We start from the raw sequence: 16,178 nt of genomic DNA, 5'->3' as shown, positions 1-16,178 counted from the left end.
TCTCCCACCGAAGGTTGACTGCTTTTACTGCGAGTTAAGACCGTGCTGGCTGGGAATTATGGGAGATGCATTCCCAATGGAACCGGAAAGCTCCAGCTGGGAAGACTAGTTCGAACTGAAGAGGACAAGACAAGACAAGAAAGGGCTGCAATCTAAAAGCATTATTTAGCCAAGTAAGGATTGTCTCATGAACTTTTGATTCTCTGCTGCTTCAGAATGCAAGATGACATCTGACGGCTTAAGATACAGGAATGAAGTTATATTTAAAGAAAATTGTCTGGAATCATTTCCCTAGGAGCCCTTTAGTCGAAGAGGACTTTCCTGAGAAGGAGCTTTTCAGGGTGACCAGCGGCTGGGCTGTTTTTCTGGATTGCTTGTAGCAATGGGTGGCTGAATTAGATAGCCATTAAGGATGGAGGGATATCATCATCATCATCATCAAGAGCTTTCCTATTGCAGGAAAAGGAAAAGGAGAAGATGCACTAGAGCAGCTGATATTCCTTGATCATTGGTCGGCCACCAGTGGCTCTGGAGCTGCATGCGGCTCTTTTATCCCTCTGCTGCAGCTCCCTGTCACTGGTCGGCGCCACAATTTTGAGAGGAGCTTCCAGTTAAGTGAGGGGAAAGCATGGCACGCCAGGAGGAAACTCTATGATAAGGGGCGGGATTTCCAGTTGGCTCCACAATTGATAGGGCTTTTGATTAGGGCAGGTAGATGAAGAAGGACACCATGCTAGGAGACTCCATGGTGGGGGAACCAGATTTCCGGTCGGCAGAGGAAAAAGGATGCCGTGCTAGGAGGAGACTCTATGGTGGGGGAACCGGACTTCTGGTTGTCTCCAGAATTGAACAGGGGGCTTCCAGTGAGGAACTTTGTGGCTCTTTTGAGAATTAAGGTTGCTGACCCATGTCCTTCATCAACAAAATCAATCAGACTCTTCTCCTTTCTATGACATTCTTCCTGAGAGTCAATGGACACGTCTCCCATGCGCCCCACTTGCCTTGTAGCAAAGGCCAGGCTGTGTTCTCTTTCACCCTAGCAGGCTCAGGATATCAGTCAGTGACAGGTGATGTCCGAAGACATCTCCGTGGTCATGTGGCCGGCAGGACTAAACGCCTTCCAAGGCGCACAGAACACTGTTACCTTCCCACAAAAAGTGGTCCCTATTTTTCTACTTGCATTTTTTTATGTGCTTTTGAACTGCTAGGCTGGCAGAAGCTGGGACAAGGAACGGGAGCTCACTCTGTTACGCGGCGCTAGGGATTCGAACTGCTGACCTTTCTGATCGACAAGCTCAGCGTCTTAGCCCCTGAGCCACCGCGTTCTTATCCAGCAATAGAAGAGGCCAAGTCTGAGGTCCAAGAGTGACTGCCACTAGACACAAGATCCTTTACGGAAGGAGAATCAACGGAGCTTTTTCTTCCTTGGCCCACAGAGAGGGCCAAGCTAGAATTCAGTTGTCCCCAGAGTGCTTTTTTTTTTTTCAAGAGGCAACTGGACTTTCTAGTTTTTCTTTGAAGACTTTTCGCTTCTCATCCCAGAAGCTTCTTCAGCTCTGATGGCTGAGAATTTCCATAGACCTCTAGATTTTCAATCAATCAATCACCAATTATAAAAAAGATGTTGAGACTCTAGAAAGAGTGCAGAGAAGAGCAACCAGGATGATGAGGGGACTGGAGACTCAAACATATGATAGATGGTTGCAGGAACTGGGCCTGGCTAGTCTAGTAAAGAGAAGGACCAGGGGAGGCAGGAGAGCGGTCTTCCAATATTTGAGGGGCTGCCACAAAGAGGAGGGGGATCAAACTATTTCCCAAAGCACCTGAAGGCCAAGGAATAATGGATGGAAACTGATCGAGGAGAGATTCAACCTGGAAATAAGGAGAAACTTTCTGACAGTGAGAACAATCAATCCATGGAACAGAAGTTGCCTTCGGAAGTTGTGGGAGCTTCATCCCTGGAGAGGCTTTCAAGAAGAAACTGGACTGCCATCTGTCAAAAAAATGGTGTAGGGTCTCCTGCTTGGGGGGTTGGACTAGATGATCTACAAGGTGCCTTCCAACTCTGATTATCTGTTACCATCTGTTAAGAATAGAGCTGGAAGAGATCTTGGAGGTCTTCTAGTCCAGCCCCCTGCTGAAGCAAGGAGACCCCGCACCATTTCAGATAAATCATTGTCCAATCTCTACTGAAAAATCTTCACCCACAATTTCTGGAGGCAAGTCGTTCCGCTGAGCTTAGATTATTTCCAGAGGGCATCTCATGGGACTTAGAATCCCATCCCTACTGTGCAGATGGCTTTCTAGGAGTGGAAATGGGCTTCTAAAGAATGAGTGGGTGTGGTTGTGGACCTTACAGAATAATACGAAACCCCCTCCTAAAAGGGGTTTGAGGTTGAGAAAGTGCTGGCTGGGGAATTCTGGAAAACCCACCCGTCCTAACGTGGCCAAGAGAATTCACAAAGGATGAGGAAGAATCTGGGAGATGCCACCAAGGAAGAAGTCCACAACCCAGGGTTGCTCGTCTGCTGAACTCAGGAGTGACACCAGTAACGAATTCAGCTTTTGGGAGTGGTGCAAAAAAGGAAAAAAAGAGGGGAACGGAGGGAGAGGGAGAGGGAAGAGAGAAAGAGACGGAGAGAAAGAGAGAAACAGAGGGGGAGAGAAAGAGAGAAAAAGACGGAGAGAGAGAGGGAGGGAGAGAAAGAAAGGGGGGGGGCTTTCCTTGCGCGGAAAGTTTTGCGCCATAACTGCGCCCCGAAAAGTTGGAGAAGAGTCCCAGTGTCCCCCTCCCCACGCCCCGACAAGCTAAGCGGCCCGTGCGGGTTCGAGTCCCGAAGGCACCCTGGGACGATGCCCCCCCCCTCACACCCGATTGTGTTCAAGGTTGCCCCGCCAGAAGAGGGCTGAACTTGGACCGCGTGGGAAGGTGGGGGGGGGGGCGCCCTTTTTCTTTTTATTTGATGGATTGATTTGTTTGGATTTGATTTGCAGTGAAAAGGGCCCGTTGGGGGGGGGGGGTTCTGGTCTTGAGAATCCCACCGGGGTGAAGTCGAAGCCAAACTCGGGAATTTTAAGGCAAAGGGGCTCAGCCGGGGGTGCGGGAGGAGGAGGGGGGGCAGAGAGAAAGAGAGGGAAAGACAGAGAGGGAGAGAAAGACAGAGAAAGAGAGGGGCAGAGAGGGGGAAAGGAAGGAGGGAGAGAGAGAGAGAGAGAGAGAGAAGACGGTGGTGTAGTGGAGTCTCCTGCTTGGGCAAGGGGTTGGACTAGATGACCTCCAAGGTCCCTTCCAACTCGGCTCCTCTATAACCTAATCTAAAAATAGCGGATCGAGGCGAGGCGGCCGATGGGCGCGTTTGGCCACCCTCTTCTTCCTCGGGGGTCGCCGTGCCAGGAGGATCCCGACTCCGGAGCGGGCGGCTCTGGCATCTCGGCGTCGTCGTCGTCTAGCCTCATCGTGGGCTCTGCCTGCCTGCCTGCCTCCTTTCTTCCCTTTCTCCCACCTCTCTCCGCCGCCCGAGCGTTTAACCCGGCTGGTGGGCTCGTCGGACGCCCCCCCCTCCCCCTTTAAGCCGTTTCCCGCTTGCCAATAGCAGATTATATATATATATATAGGAAAGCGAGAGAGGGGGGGAAAAAAGGAGCCGGAACGGGGAGGGACCTCGGCTGTCAGCGCCCATGCAGATTAACCTTTCAATTAGCTCCTCTTATCAAGTCCCGGCTGGCTCGGAGGCTCCGCTCCTGGCGGGGTGGAGGAGGAGGAGGCGGCCGGTGGAGCATCCCAGGAAAGAAGGAGAAGGTTTGCCGAGGGGCCAGGTGGGGTGGTTTGGTTTTTTGGGGGGGAGGGGAGGGGGACTCGGGTGGGCAGCAGCGGGCAAGAAGGGGAAGGCGAGGTCCCCTCACCCATCACCACCCTTCCTCCTCCTCCCCCCCCCTTCTCCCCCACCCAGGGCTTTGGGGCATCTTCCACGGGGCCCGATGGCCGCCCACGGGGGTTGGTGGTGGGTGGAAGCGGCGGGACGGGTCTCCCATTGTGTGCGGAGGCAGGCAGGCGGGCGGGCAGGCTGAGTAAAGCCAGCCGGGAGCCCCCCCTCCCGCCCCAACTCACTCCCTTCCTCCCCGTTTGCTGCCTTCCAACCCGGGAAGGGAAGGGGAGGGGAGGGGAGGGGAGGCTGCTTGCAATTTTTGCAAAATCCGCTCTTTGGGGGGGGGACTCCGGGCTTGCGGGGCTCCCGGGTGCAGCTCGCGATTTTCCTGGAGGAAAATGCCTTGGAGCCGAGGCCAATGGGCTCCCTTCCACCTCTTCCTCCTCCTCCACGGCGTCGGCGGGTGGGAGAGAAGCCGCAGCCAAGAGGTCAGGGCGGACGGAGCCGCTTCCACGCGGGGCCGGAGGGCGCGGGTGGGGCGGGTGGCGTCGCTGGCCTTGCAAAGAACCTCCCCCTCCTCCCTCTCTCTTCCCGGTTTCTCTCTCCGGGCTGAGGCTCCTCGCGGGGAATGGGGAGTGGGTGGGACACGCGTGGGGTCTTGGTTCTGGAGCCGGGAGGCCCCTGCACGTGTCCGGGTTTTGCATGCCCGGGGAGGGGGCGGCGGCTTCTTGTAGCATGCACCCTGCTGCACGCACATGGATACACACGCACACGCGTGTGCGTGTGCAACGGGAGAGCACTCCCCACTCCACCCCACCTTCTCCCCAATCTCGCCCGACCGGACGGGGTTGGGGAAGAGAGCGAGCGCCCCGGGGCACGTGGCGGGTGAAACTCAGAGACGACTTTCGGGGCCGCTTTATTAACGTGTGTCGCGCGCCCGCCCGCGAAACAAACTTCCTCGGCGGGAGGGTGAGGTAAGGGTGGTGGTGATTGGAGGGTGGGGAATAACGCTCGATTGACACTTCGGGAGCCTATCTGGAGGCGAGGCTCGTCCCTTTCCCCCCCCCCCCCCTCTTGTATTGTTTTTCCAGATGTAATCGCCCGCCAATGAGGGTGGAGGGCGGTGACGCTGGGCTTGTCACGGCTTTGCCAGGAGAGGGTTGGGGAGGCGGGGAGGAGCGTAATTGACGCCTCTCGCCCTTCCAATAGTTTGGTCGTGGTGTGCGTGTGGCAGAAGGGAATGGCTGGTGGCGAGGGGACGGGCAGGTCGCTTGACCTATCGGTGCGGCTGCCTAATCGGGAGGCGGGATGAAAGCGCCCGGTTTGGGCTTTCATCCAATGTCGCGTCTTGAGATGAAGAAAGAAAATGGCGGCGTGGGTTGCCGTGGTGGGCAGGGTCGCGCAGTACCTGGCGCCGCTGCTGCTGTCGTAGAGGAATGGGCCGCGAGCGCCCCCCGCCGTTGAAGCCATGTGGCGGGAGCCGGTGGCCAGTGTTTGCTCCGGGGAGCATGGCTCTTCTGCCACCTGCGGTGCCAGGTGTAGCTCTGCCGTGATTTACAGCCACTTTTTTGCACCGTGGCACTTTAAGATGGGTGGACTTCAACTCCCAGAATTCCTCAGGCAGCTTGGCTAGCTGGAGAATTCTGGGAGTTGAAGTCCACCCATCTTATAAAGCTGCCAAGGATCCTTTAGAGATCTTTGGAGGCTAATTTTAAAAGCTAAAAGTTGCACGTGTTTCTCAAAAGGCCATATCCTCCCTGGACCTCTTCCAGAATTTTCATTTTCTTTTTCTTTTTGCAACCTTTTGGGCTACCCTGTGTGAATTGACATGGCCAGCTTTAGCTTTTCAAGATGGGCAAAATGCTGAGTTGCTCTTCCTCAAATGAAGCTGACTCCTGTTTTAGTTTTTATACAAAAATAACAAATAAAACCATCTTCTGATTCTACAGTGTGTTGGTTGGGTACATATATCTTTGTGTGCATAATGATATTATCATACATTTCTTATTTATATTTATAATATTCTAATCAACATTTTGTATCATATTGTTTGACTATTATATTATCATTAACATTATAGTTATCTTTCAAAAATATAATCCATCCTTACTAAGTTATATTCATTCTCTTATCTTTTCAAAATCAATCTGTTATGTAATTGCTATTACCACATATTTCAGTTTGTTATTCTTTGGTCGAACCATTCATAAAATAAATTCCAAAACTTATACTCCTGCTTATCCCATCCAGGTCTTTCCTTGGCCACGATAGGGAAGAACTTTTTTTTCTGTGATCTCCTGGTGGTCTCCTGCCCAAAGTCTTAAATCTTCCCACTTTAGACTTTCTAAGAGCAAACAAAGTTTGGCTTGGTTGCAACCGCTGGGTCTGCATGAATAAAATCCAAAATCCAAAAGCTTTGAGCTTCAAAGCTTGTGGGTCCAAGGAGGTTTGTCTTCTCCCAGTTAGGAGAGCTTGAACCATCCGTTGAAAGGAGCGCAAAGAGGGTCAACAGTTGCCCTCTGAAAAAGGCCCACCACAAATGAAAATCAAGGTAGTCTTCAAGTTGAGGCCCATTCTTGAGTTCATGAATATGTTCCCTCGTTTCTAACTTACTTTCTCATCCATTAAAGTCTACAAATGTGAGCAGAAAAAAATCGGGAGCCTTCCACTGATATCTGTGTCTCTAGAGCAGGGGTCACCAGCTTTTGGACTTCAGGGACCACCAAACTCATAATTTTAAATCCCACAGACCCTGGGAAAATCCCCAAAAATGTCTGCAGGAAAATTTCCCACCCTGTTTTCATACTGATCGATCATTCTTTATTTAGTATAGCAGGATACCGTCTCCAGCTTCGTTCTTAGGAGAGAGAGAGAGAGAGAATGAGAACATGCAAGGAAAACAGCAGAACAGAAGTCTGTCTTTCTCTCCCCCAAACTCCGCTAGAAATGAGTCTTTGCCGGCGCAGCCTCTTGGAGCAGGATGACTAGCAGGGTCCCAAAGACTCATTTCTGGCAGAGTTTGGGGGAGAGAAAGAAAGACTTTTACTGCTTTCCTCGCAAGAAGCCAAAAGCAGAAGAGGAAAGAAGCAGCCCAGTGGCCAGGCCAGGCATGTGGGGCAACTGGGGCAAGTTTCCCCCCACCGCTCTTTCCCCCCTCCCCTCATTACCTTGTGTTGTTCACAATGCAAGCGACGCAAGCCTTGTGTTCCCATGGGCCACCAGAGCGGTGCAGCCTCGTGTTTCCGCACAGCCTGGATTAATTGCTTTGGGGGTGACATTTCTGTGCGGACTACCAACATTTTCTCGTGGACCCCGGCCCACTGGTTGGTGACCACTGCTTTAGAGAGTCTTCTGTAACTGAACAGCAACTTAGGATCATAGAGCACATACAAATAGTTCTCGTTTAGAGACTGCTTCTTACAGTGGCCATTCAAAGTTACAACAGTGATGAAAAAGTGACTTTGCGACCAATCCCAGGTCTGTAAAGCAAAGGAAAGCTGCAGTAAATGCAAGTACAGTTGACTTGGCGACTGCTTTGCTTAATGACTAAGGTTCTAGTCCCAGTTTTGTTTGCTAGATGAGGACTTGTCTGTATTTTGTTTGAGCTGAAAGCTTCCTTCAGCCTTTCGGTGCATTGCTAAGGACTCTGGTAACTTTGGCACAAGCTTTTTGTGGACTTCAAAATTAAAGAGTTTTCCTTCATATTGTTTTCAATCCCATCATAAGCAAACTGTGGCTTATTCATCATCAGAATAATAGAATGACAGAAGAAGCTTAAGCTTAAGCCCATTGCATATTTATTTATTAATCAAATTTATATAACTGACCATCTCACAAGAAGTGACTCTGCTCAGTGTATAAGAATACAACAATACTGTGAAAGCCACAGCTTTGTGGCTTGTGTTTTAGCATGATCTGTGATATAATGCATCAGTTCTGCTAAGGTGGTTTAGGTGATAACTTGAGATTAAGCAAACAGTGGTTTATATGTGAATCTAGCTAGCCCATTGAAGAGCCCATGATCAGATGCTGGAAGCGTGAATGTTGTAGTCGCCTGGTGGTGAGATGGGCAGTAAATAAATTTAATTATTATTAGTAATAAAATTATAATTAATTTAATTGGGAAACTCTTCACTGGAAATGGTACAAAAGTTCTACCATGGTGTCAAAATACTTGCAATTTATTTCTTGATGCTATTGCTACATGTAGCAAATCATTGGCAAACGTTTTTTCACCTTCTTTTTTTAAAAAAGGTAATTTGAGATGTAAAGAGATACTTTGTGGCTGGAGAAGCAAAGGTTAAAACAACACCCCACTGGTCTAGCAAGAATCTGCTGTATGTGTCTTTTTATAATGAGGGTAAAGAGGTGGAATGCAAAGGTTTTTTTAAAAAAGTTTTAGAATGGAAGTGTTATTATTTTAAACAAAAACCGATAATAAAGTAGGTATCCGTGGAAATAATGGTTATGGTTTTCCCTACAGCTAATGTGAAATAATCGATGGCGCTGAGAGAAGTGTGGGAGCCGATGATGCGTATCTAATCCAGTCCTTATTCTTGGTTTTTCTCCCACGATGAAGCCATGCACAGAAGAGAGAAAGTGGATAGGAAGAACTTCTTACTGCGCCCTCGGAAAAGTAATTATTTCTTTTCGCAGCATGTATTAAATTACACAATGTTCTACTATGGGTTGCATGATTTATAGAGCATTAAAAGGTGATTTAATAAATTAATGGAGAACATAACCGTATTATCCGTATTATCCCCAGAAGAGAAACGCTACACCCCTTGAAGATTCCTCTTGCTTGGAGAATCCTGGTGGGAGCATGAAATTGCTCCTAGGCCCTAGGGAACAAAGTGCTCAACTCTAGAAGCCTTTTTAACTTGACGGAGCTGGGCTTTTTTCTTCTTAGAGAAGGATTTTCCTCTCTTACTGCTCCAACTTTTCACAAACTGCCTCAGAAGATTTCTTCGTGAAAGATTTGAGTCGCTCCTTGTAGCCGAAGGAAGCTCCATGTCAGAAGGATTCAGGCAGGCAGGTGCCAATCGTTGGTGGTATGTTACTGGTTTGTGCCGGTTCTACTGAACCGGTTGTATAAAAAAAAACAAAGCCAACGATCAGCTGAGAGAAGAAAAAAAATTCCTCCGACAATCAGCTGAGAGGAAAAAGGAGAGAAAAGCGCAGGATTGGCCTTCCCACCCACCCCACCAAGCCACGCCCACCTAACCACGCCCACCAAACCAGTGGTAAAACAATTTGAATCCCACCCCTGGTGCCAAAACAAGTAGCCCTCGTTGTACAACCACAACTGAGTCCAGGATTTCTGTCCTTAAGTGAGACATTCGTTAAGGGAGATTTTCCCCGTTTCATGACATTTCTTGTTCAGGGAATCACTTTCAGTGGATAAGTTAATAACTCGGTTAAGGGAATCTGGGTTTCCCACTGACGGATGGTGCTTGTCCGAAGGTCACAAAAAGGGGATCACGTAACCTAGGACGATGCAACAGTCATAAGTATGAACCCATTGTCAAGCATCTGAATTTTGATCCCACGATCATGGGTTGCAAAGGTTGGAATTGTGAAAAACACGGCTGTAAGTCACTTTTTTCAGTTACTGTTGTAACTTTGAACAATCACTAAATGAGCCATTGTAAATCGAGGACTGCCTGTTTTGAAATGCATCTTACTTTTTGTGATACAGGTAGTCCTTGTTTAATGACTGTTCGAAGTTACCAGGGCATTGAAAAAAGCGACGGCCCCTTTTCCTACTTAACATTCGTTGCAGCATCCCCCCCTGGTCACCTGTGATCAAAATCCAGGTGCTTGACATCTGGTCCATATTTATGATGGTTGCAACCTCTTGCAACCTTCTTGACAAGCAGGATTCATTTCCAACACCCGTGATGCTAAGCTAACAATTGGAGGGGTTCATTTAATAAGTGGGGCAAATCTGTCTTGCTTAGCAACATAATTTGAGAGCTTGATTGTGGTCATTAAGTCGAGAGTTACCTGTATCATTTGATGTGAAGAGAAAAGGAATCCTTGTAGAGTGTAGAAATATGGTTCTGGGTGAGAGTAATAGTAGTCAATCTTGCTCAAAAGTTGCCATGATTAAGCACTCTTGCCTGTTTGGTAGTCCAGCATAGGGATTATTGACACGATGACCCAGTTCTTTTAAATCTCTGTCTTGTCCCTTTGAATTTTATGGGGACTTTGCAAAATTCAAAGCGTTTCCAATCAAATAGCAAATTGCTCTCCTAGACTGAGATGAGGAGTACATTTTTGGCATTAATCCTCCTCTCCATCTCTCTCTCTCTCTCTCTCTCTCTCTCTCTCTCTCTCTCCATCTTTCTCTCATTCTCTCTCTCCCTCTCCATCTCTCTTTCCATCTCTCCATCTCTCCCTCTCCAACTCTCTCTCATTCTCTCTCTCTCTCTCTCTCCCTCTCCATCTCTCTCTCCATCTCCATCTCTCCCTCTCCCCTCTCCCTCTTTCTCTAATTCTCTCTCTCTCCATCTCTCTCTCTCCATCTCTCTCTCTCCATCTCTCCCTCTCCCTCTCATTCTCTCTCCCTCTCTCTCTCTCTTCCTCTCCCTCCCTCTCTCCCTCTCTCTCTCCCCCTTGATGCATTTGAGCCATACTATGACGTAAGTGATGATGAGATTAGTAATGATTGTATCCACAACCTTCAGGCAAGGATATTTTGCTTTTAATGGAGCTGGTTACATGGAGAAGTCTAGTATCTTCCAGCTTCATTACATGTTCACGCCCAATAAGACTGCAGAGGCAGAGTGCTTAGAACATGGTGAGATTTTAAAAAATGGATTTGGAGATGTTGAGAAACTGGTGGTTTATGTATCTAGTTCCTGGGATTTATTTCAACTTGGGGTTTGAAAGGTGGCAGATATAACATTGGCTGATATTCTATCTTCTGGAAGACTGAACTACCATCCAGTGCGAATTTTGGAGTTAAATTCTAAGAAGCACGTAACTTTTCCCCCCCCCAGTCCAGCTGGTGCTTCTGAATGTTAGCTAACAACAAATGCATTGGTCAAAAGAGGTGTAGCTTTTGAAATAAAGTGGGAGGTATCTACATTCTTAAATGACGAACTGGGTTTTGCTGCGAATGAAACTTAACTTGCTTTCTAAAAATACTCTTTAGAATTGATGAAGACCTGAAAAGATTTGTACCGACCGGAGAGAAAAGTCACCAAGGGGTAGAGATGTATTCCATCTGGTGTAAGAATACGACTCCACTCTCCTTCGTTGGTTGATGAAGGCTTTGATTTTACAAGATCATGCCCGATATTCCTCACAATCTTTGTATCTGAGGGATGACTTCTCCAGATGGTGGTACCGGAAGGTAAAATGTGAAGACGTAGGAGAAGGATCATTGGTAGGAAGAGGAACTCTTCTGGGTGGAAGGTTATTGGTCAACCATGGTAAAGCTTGCTAACCCACTTTACACAGAGTGGATTCTTGAAGCTATACACAAAGTCAAAAGGCAGAAGCAGAGGCCCTCGGAGGAGAGGATTTGCCACGCCGTTTGTGCATCCCACGGCTTAGACAAGAAGACTATCTCCGAACAGTTGGAGCTGAGCGTCCAAGATGGCTCGGTTCTCAAAGTTACCAATAAAGGCCTTGCTTCCTATAAGGACCCGGATAATCCTGGGCGTTTTTCATCTCTTAAAATGGATGACATCTCGAAACCCTCGAAAGGATCTAAGGGAAGCTGTCACGAGCTTCAGAACGTGGATTGGAATAAGCTCCTGCGAAGAGCCATCGAAGGGCTTCAGGAACCCAACGGATCTTCCCTCAGAAACATAGAGAAATACCTGAGAAGTCAACATGATCTTGCAGGTATCTTCAACAACCCCGTCTTTCAGCGGAGGCTGCGCCTGGGAGCCAAACGTGCCGTCAATAATGGGAGATTATTGAAAGAAGGACCTCAGTACAGGGTGAACCAAGGTAGCTCGGAAAGCCGAGGGACATACAAATACGGTTCGTTTCCAGCCTCCCTCCCGCCTGTCAGCCTTTTGCCTCATGAAAAGGACCAGGTGAGTGGACCAGATGGTTTCAGAAGAGCTCTTGGTGTGCTTTTTGTTGGGATGCTTGTTTTGTTTTCTTTTTTTTAATTGTTAAAACTTTTTTTCTCAATATCATTGGACACACGTGGTGCATAAACGTCTGATTTGATTAACCACATTGAGAGAAATATTTAAGTGCAACGGTTGCGGAGTTTTTCCAAGTGTCTTGTGCAGTGGTGGGATTCAGATCTTTTTTACAACTGGTTCTGTGGGCGTGGATTGGTGGGGGTGGATTGGTGGGCGTGGATTGGTGGACGTGGCAGGGGAAGGATACTGTAAAAATTCCATTGCCTCCCCATGAAACTGCTTTCCAGCTCCCTTCTCCTGTGCAGGGCAACCAAAGAAGACCCAGCCAATCAGCTGGGACTCGGAAATAGATGGGGTTGGCAGGGCCAGTCAGAGGTGGCATTGGCCAGTTCTCCAAACGAGTCAAAATTTCAGCTACCAGTTCTTCAGAACTGGTCAGAACCTGCTGAATACCACCTCTGGTCTAGTGGTTTCAAGATGCCTTAAAATCTCACGTCCTTTGAGCGCGTAAAAATATTTCAATATCTATTCTCCTTTCTCAAAATAAAATACGTGGATATGAGGACTATCCATCCAACTACTGCAGGGGTGTCAAACTCAAGGCCTACGGGCTGGATCTGGCCCACCGGAGTGCTTAGATCTGGCCCATGGGACCACCCTGGAAACAGCGAAGGACCGGCCCCGCTGTGCTTCTGCCAGCAAAAAAGGAGCTCCGTTTTCAGCAGCGACGGTCTCCTGCAGCTCTCTGCTGGTGAAAATGGAGCTCGGGGAGGCTGTGTGCGGCCCGCACAGGCTCCATTTTGGTCAGCAACACCCTCCTGCAATGGATTCCCCCCCTCCTCCCAGCTCCACCCAGTGTCAGGACTCCAACCAATCCACCCCAATTCAATCGTAAGTCTCTAGCCGCATCTCTCAGAAATAATAAAATTGATTTATTAGAAGTGGCCATGTTGGCGTTAGCTGGATGAAGCCGATACTAAAATACATCATGCATTTCCCCGTTGACCGTGGTCTTTCCCCCACCCCCTGGGTGTATATTCTCCAATGAGACATATCCATAGCCAAGAGTCATCAGTCATGCTCTCCAGTAATATTGTTGCGCTCCGACAACTTTGGGCTGCCAGAGCGCTCATCTAGTGCAATTAAGGAATGCACTGTTTTTCCCACACTTCCTTTTTCTGGCAGCTAAAATGACCAAAGGGCTATCTTTTTAGTTGACACCCAGGCTACCGCAGGTGCCCCTAACACGAGTGATGCCGAGCTGGCCACGCCCACCCCAGCCCCCCAAGATCCAACACAACCCTGACGCGACCTTCCATGAAATTGAGTTGGGCTAATGCAACCGAAAGAGAGTCGCTACTTAGAAGCCCATAACTGTAAAAAAGCATTGCTGGTTATGTGGTGCCATTTCTGCTTGCGGGGTCAGATATTGGGCTTAGATTTGTTCATTTTTAAAAAAAAGAATATGCCTTTTAAATTTGAATGACTGGTATTAAGAAATCGAAGAATAAATAATACAATTTTTAATCTTTTGAAACGTTGAGGACTGTTATGATCCATCGGTCTACTGTCTCCGGATCACCTCTTCCTGTTTTCTGCAGCACGAAACTTGTTTCCTGCTGTGCAATGTAATAGGATTCCGAATCTCTTTATTGTCAGTCAAATTTGCTATTTTGGTTGCTGTGGATAAGGTGCACTGGAGTAAAGGAGCAGTGCATGGAAGACATGCTTAATGGAAATCATTATTGGACCTCTTCCGTGATCTTTTGTGTGGCTTGCCAGTTGTTAACCATCAAAGGAATGGAGGTTTTCTTATTCCATTTCTTTGCTGGATAGATGGCTTTTCTCCATTGGCCTCAAATTGACTGCTTGGGTCAGCAGGGCTCCCTCGCTCATTAATTGAAATCTGCCCTTGTCATCTGAATGGAAACGATTCTGATCCAAACCTTGTTCCAAGTAAACAAACACCAAACGGAGATAAAAGCAAAACCTTTTAATGCTTCTCTGCGAATTGCGTTAATTCACGGTTAAAAGGCTGTTTCAGACTAATTGTTTCTGATAAGAACGAGCCTTGCCAAGGTTGTGCAAGGCTGCCAAGAACACTAGATGAAGTTACTAAGAAATATTCCAAACAAAAAGTCTTCCAACACAAACCAAGATAGTCTGAACTTCCACAAGGCTTGAAGTGCGAGAACTTCTTTGCTTCCTGCAAAGAACTCCGGTTTCTCAGCTGGCTTTTATCTCTTAAGGGAGGGGCCATTACCTTGAAGCCTTACTCCCATGTTGCTGCAGCTGCTCTTTCCTTCAAGCGGCTCTGCGCGCACTGGGCACAGGCTCCTCAGGGGCCTCTTCATCACTGCTGCCAGCCTCTACAAGCTCCGAAGGCAGAATTCCACTCCCTGATGGTCCTGGCCCCATCCTGCGTTACACACAGGCCCCTCATCCGAGTCCTTGCTCTCCGAGACCTCAGCCATCCGCACCTGCTGCCGGCAAACCACAACAGCTACTGCAGGGTATTACCATCCATCCTTACCGGCATTGTACAGTTTCACAACTGAACTCCAAATACAAGTACCGTATCATCTCCAAATTTGGGCTTATCCACCCCAAATGTGGACTGTGAGCACCGCATTTAGTTGTTCATGTTAATTGTTCAGTCACAGGGTTTTCAAATGGTTCAGCAAGCGTGATTTTACCTAGTTTGATTATTTTAATACGTTCCCAAATGCAGATAAGATGCAGGCAGGCTTCTGAAAACGGAACAGGGAATATTAGGGATATAAGAATATTTACACAGTTTCCCCCAAAATACGACATACCCTGAAAGTAAGTCCTAGCTTGATTTTTTACACGCGTGCCCAATATAAGCCCTACCCCCCCCAAAAAATAAGCCCTAATTAAGATCCCGCCCATGCCAGAGTGGACAAATAAAAATTAAGCTAGGGTAGGGATGTGGGGGGTGGAGCTTCCTACTACTAACCTTTGGACACAGTTGAAGACAGGCCTTGCACAATTTGACACCTGCCTTGCCGGCCCGTTTCTTCTGCAATCGCCAAAGGCTGGCAAGGCTTTCCTGAAGGCCTCTGCAGTTGATAAGAAAGCTCCGTATCGATCAGAGCTGTTATTGGCTGCAGAGGCCTTCAAGAACCCCTTGCTTGGTCGTTCTTGAAGGCCCTTGACAGTGAAAAGGCGGTTGGGGGTGACGTGAGCAAGCGAGGTTAGTCAGTTGAGGGCATCCCTCGAAAATAAGACCTGGTGCCTTTTTTGGTGGCAAAATAAAAATAAGACAGGGTCTTATTTTCAGGGAAACACATGATTCACTTATTGAAGTGGAAATGCTTCAATTAATAAAAAGAGAAAGGGAGGAGGTCAATGTTGCATTCACACTTCTGGTGCTGGCTGCTTGGTAACTTTATCTGAGTGTGAAATTTCATGGCTCAAAAATCCTCTTGGCTTCTCTCCCCAAGATCAAACCATCGTACTGCCTCCTTTGATCTTCTGAACGCCTGCGAAATTCTTGGGCCAATTCAGCGGTTGGATTTATTGGTTAGTCATGAGAGCCTGTGTGCATCTGCTGGTGATGCCTGCAAATTCTAAATGAGAACTGGGATGGCTTTGCCTTCCAAAGTGCTCCTTATAAGGGCCTGACTATGCTTCAGTAGATGCCTTAATATCACGCACCTTATTGAAACTAGGATCTGGAAACGAGAGCCATCTCAGCTCCTTCGAGTAATTTTACTGCACCTATGCTACAAAAAAGGAAGGATGTAGGATTTTTCTCTTACTCGTGTCATTACAGTAAAGACGCTAGTATTTGTTGTAGAAATAAAAGTTAGTTGTCATATAGAAACGTTGTAGGAATATAGGCAGTCCTCAACTTATGACCACAATTAAGCCCAACATATTATATTGCTAAATGAGAAATTTCTTAAGTAGGTTTTGCCTCCATTTTACAACTTTTCTTTAGTAACCTGGTTGTTAAGTGAACCTGGTTTCCCCCATTGGCTTTGCTTGTCAGAAGGTTGCAAAAGTGGATCGAATGAGCCCGGGATGCTGCAACCGTCATAAATGTGAGACAGTTGTCAAACATCTGAATGCAAATCACCTGACCCTGGGGATGCCACAGTGGTTGTAAGTGTGAAAAATGATCATAAGTTGCTATTTTCGGCACCGTTGTAAGTTCAAACACTCACTACGT

General features: G+C 47.7%; 1 protein-coding gene across 5 annotated transcripts in view; it reads left to right on the top strand.

The window, feature by feature from the left end:
* The first annotated feature begins 3,676 nt into the window (after nucleotides 1-3,676).
* The window catches only part of KAT6B (lysine acetyltransferase 6B), a 97,002-nt gene continuing 84,500 nt past the window's right edge, over nucleotides 3,677-16,178 (top strand). For 2 of the 5 annotated variants that reach the window (XM_087933839.1, XM_087933836.1), the window contains exons 1-3: nucleotides 3,678-3,799; nucleotides 8,350-8,502; nucleotides 11,029-11,923. In XM_087933839.1, the coding sequence (XP_087789965.1) occupies nucleotides 11,306-11,923 (618 nt within the window). In that variant the 5' untranslated portion in view covers nucleotides 3,678-3,799; nucleotides 8,350-8,502; nucleotides 11,029-11,305. Of the gene's footprint in view, nucleotides 3,817-4,237; nucleotides 4,355-8,349; nucleotides 8,503-11,028; nucleotides 11,924-16,178 lie in introns of those variants that run through there. The other 3 variants (XM_087933838.1, XM_026710966.2, XM_087933837.1) reach the window with 3 other exon arrangements.

The sequence above is a fragment of the Pseudonaja textilis genome, chromosome 4 (genome assembly GCF_049901715.1).
Source record: "Pseudonaja textilis isolate UNSWEBS1 chromosome 4, rPseTex1.2, whole genome shotgun sequence".
NCBI classification, from domain to species: domain Eukaryota; kingdom Metazoa; phylum Chordata; class Lepidosauria; order Squamata; family Elapidae; genus Pseudonaja; species Pseudonaja textilis.
This window is presented reverse-complemented; position numbering and strand designations above follow the sequence as displayed.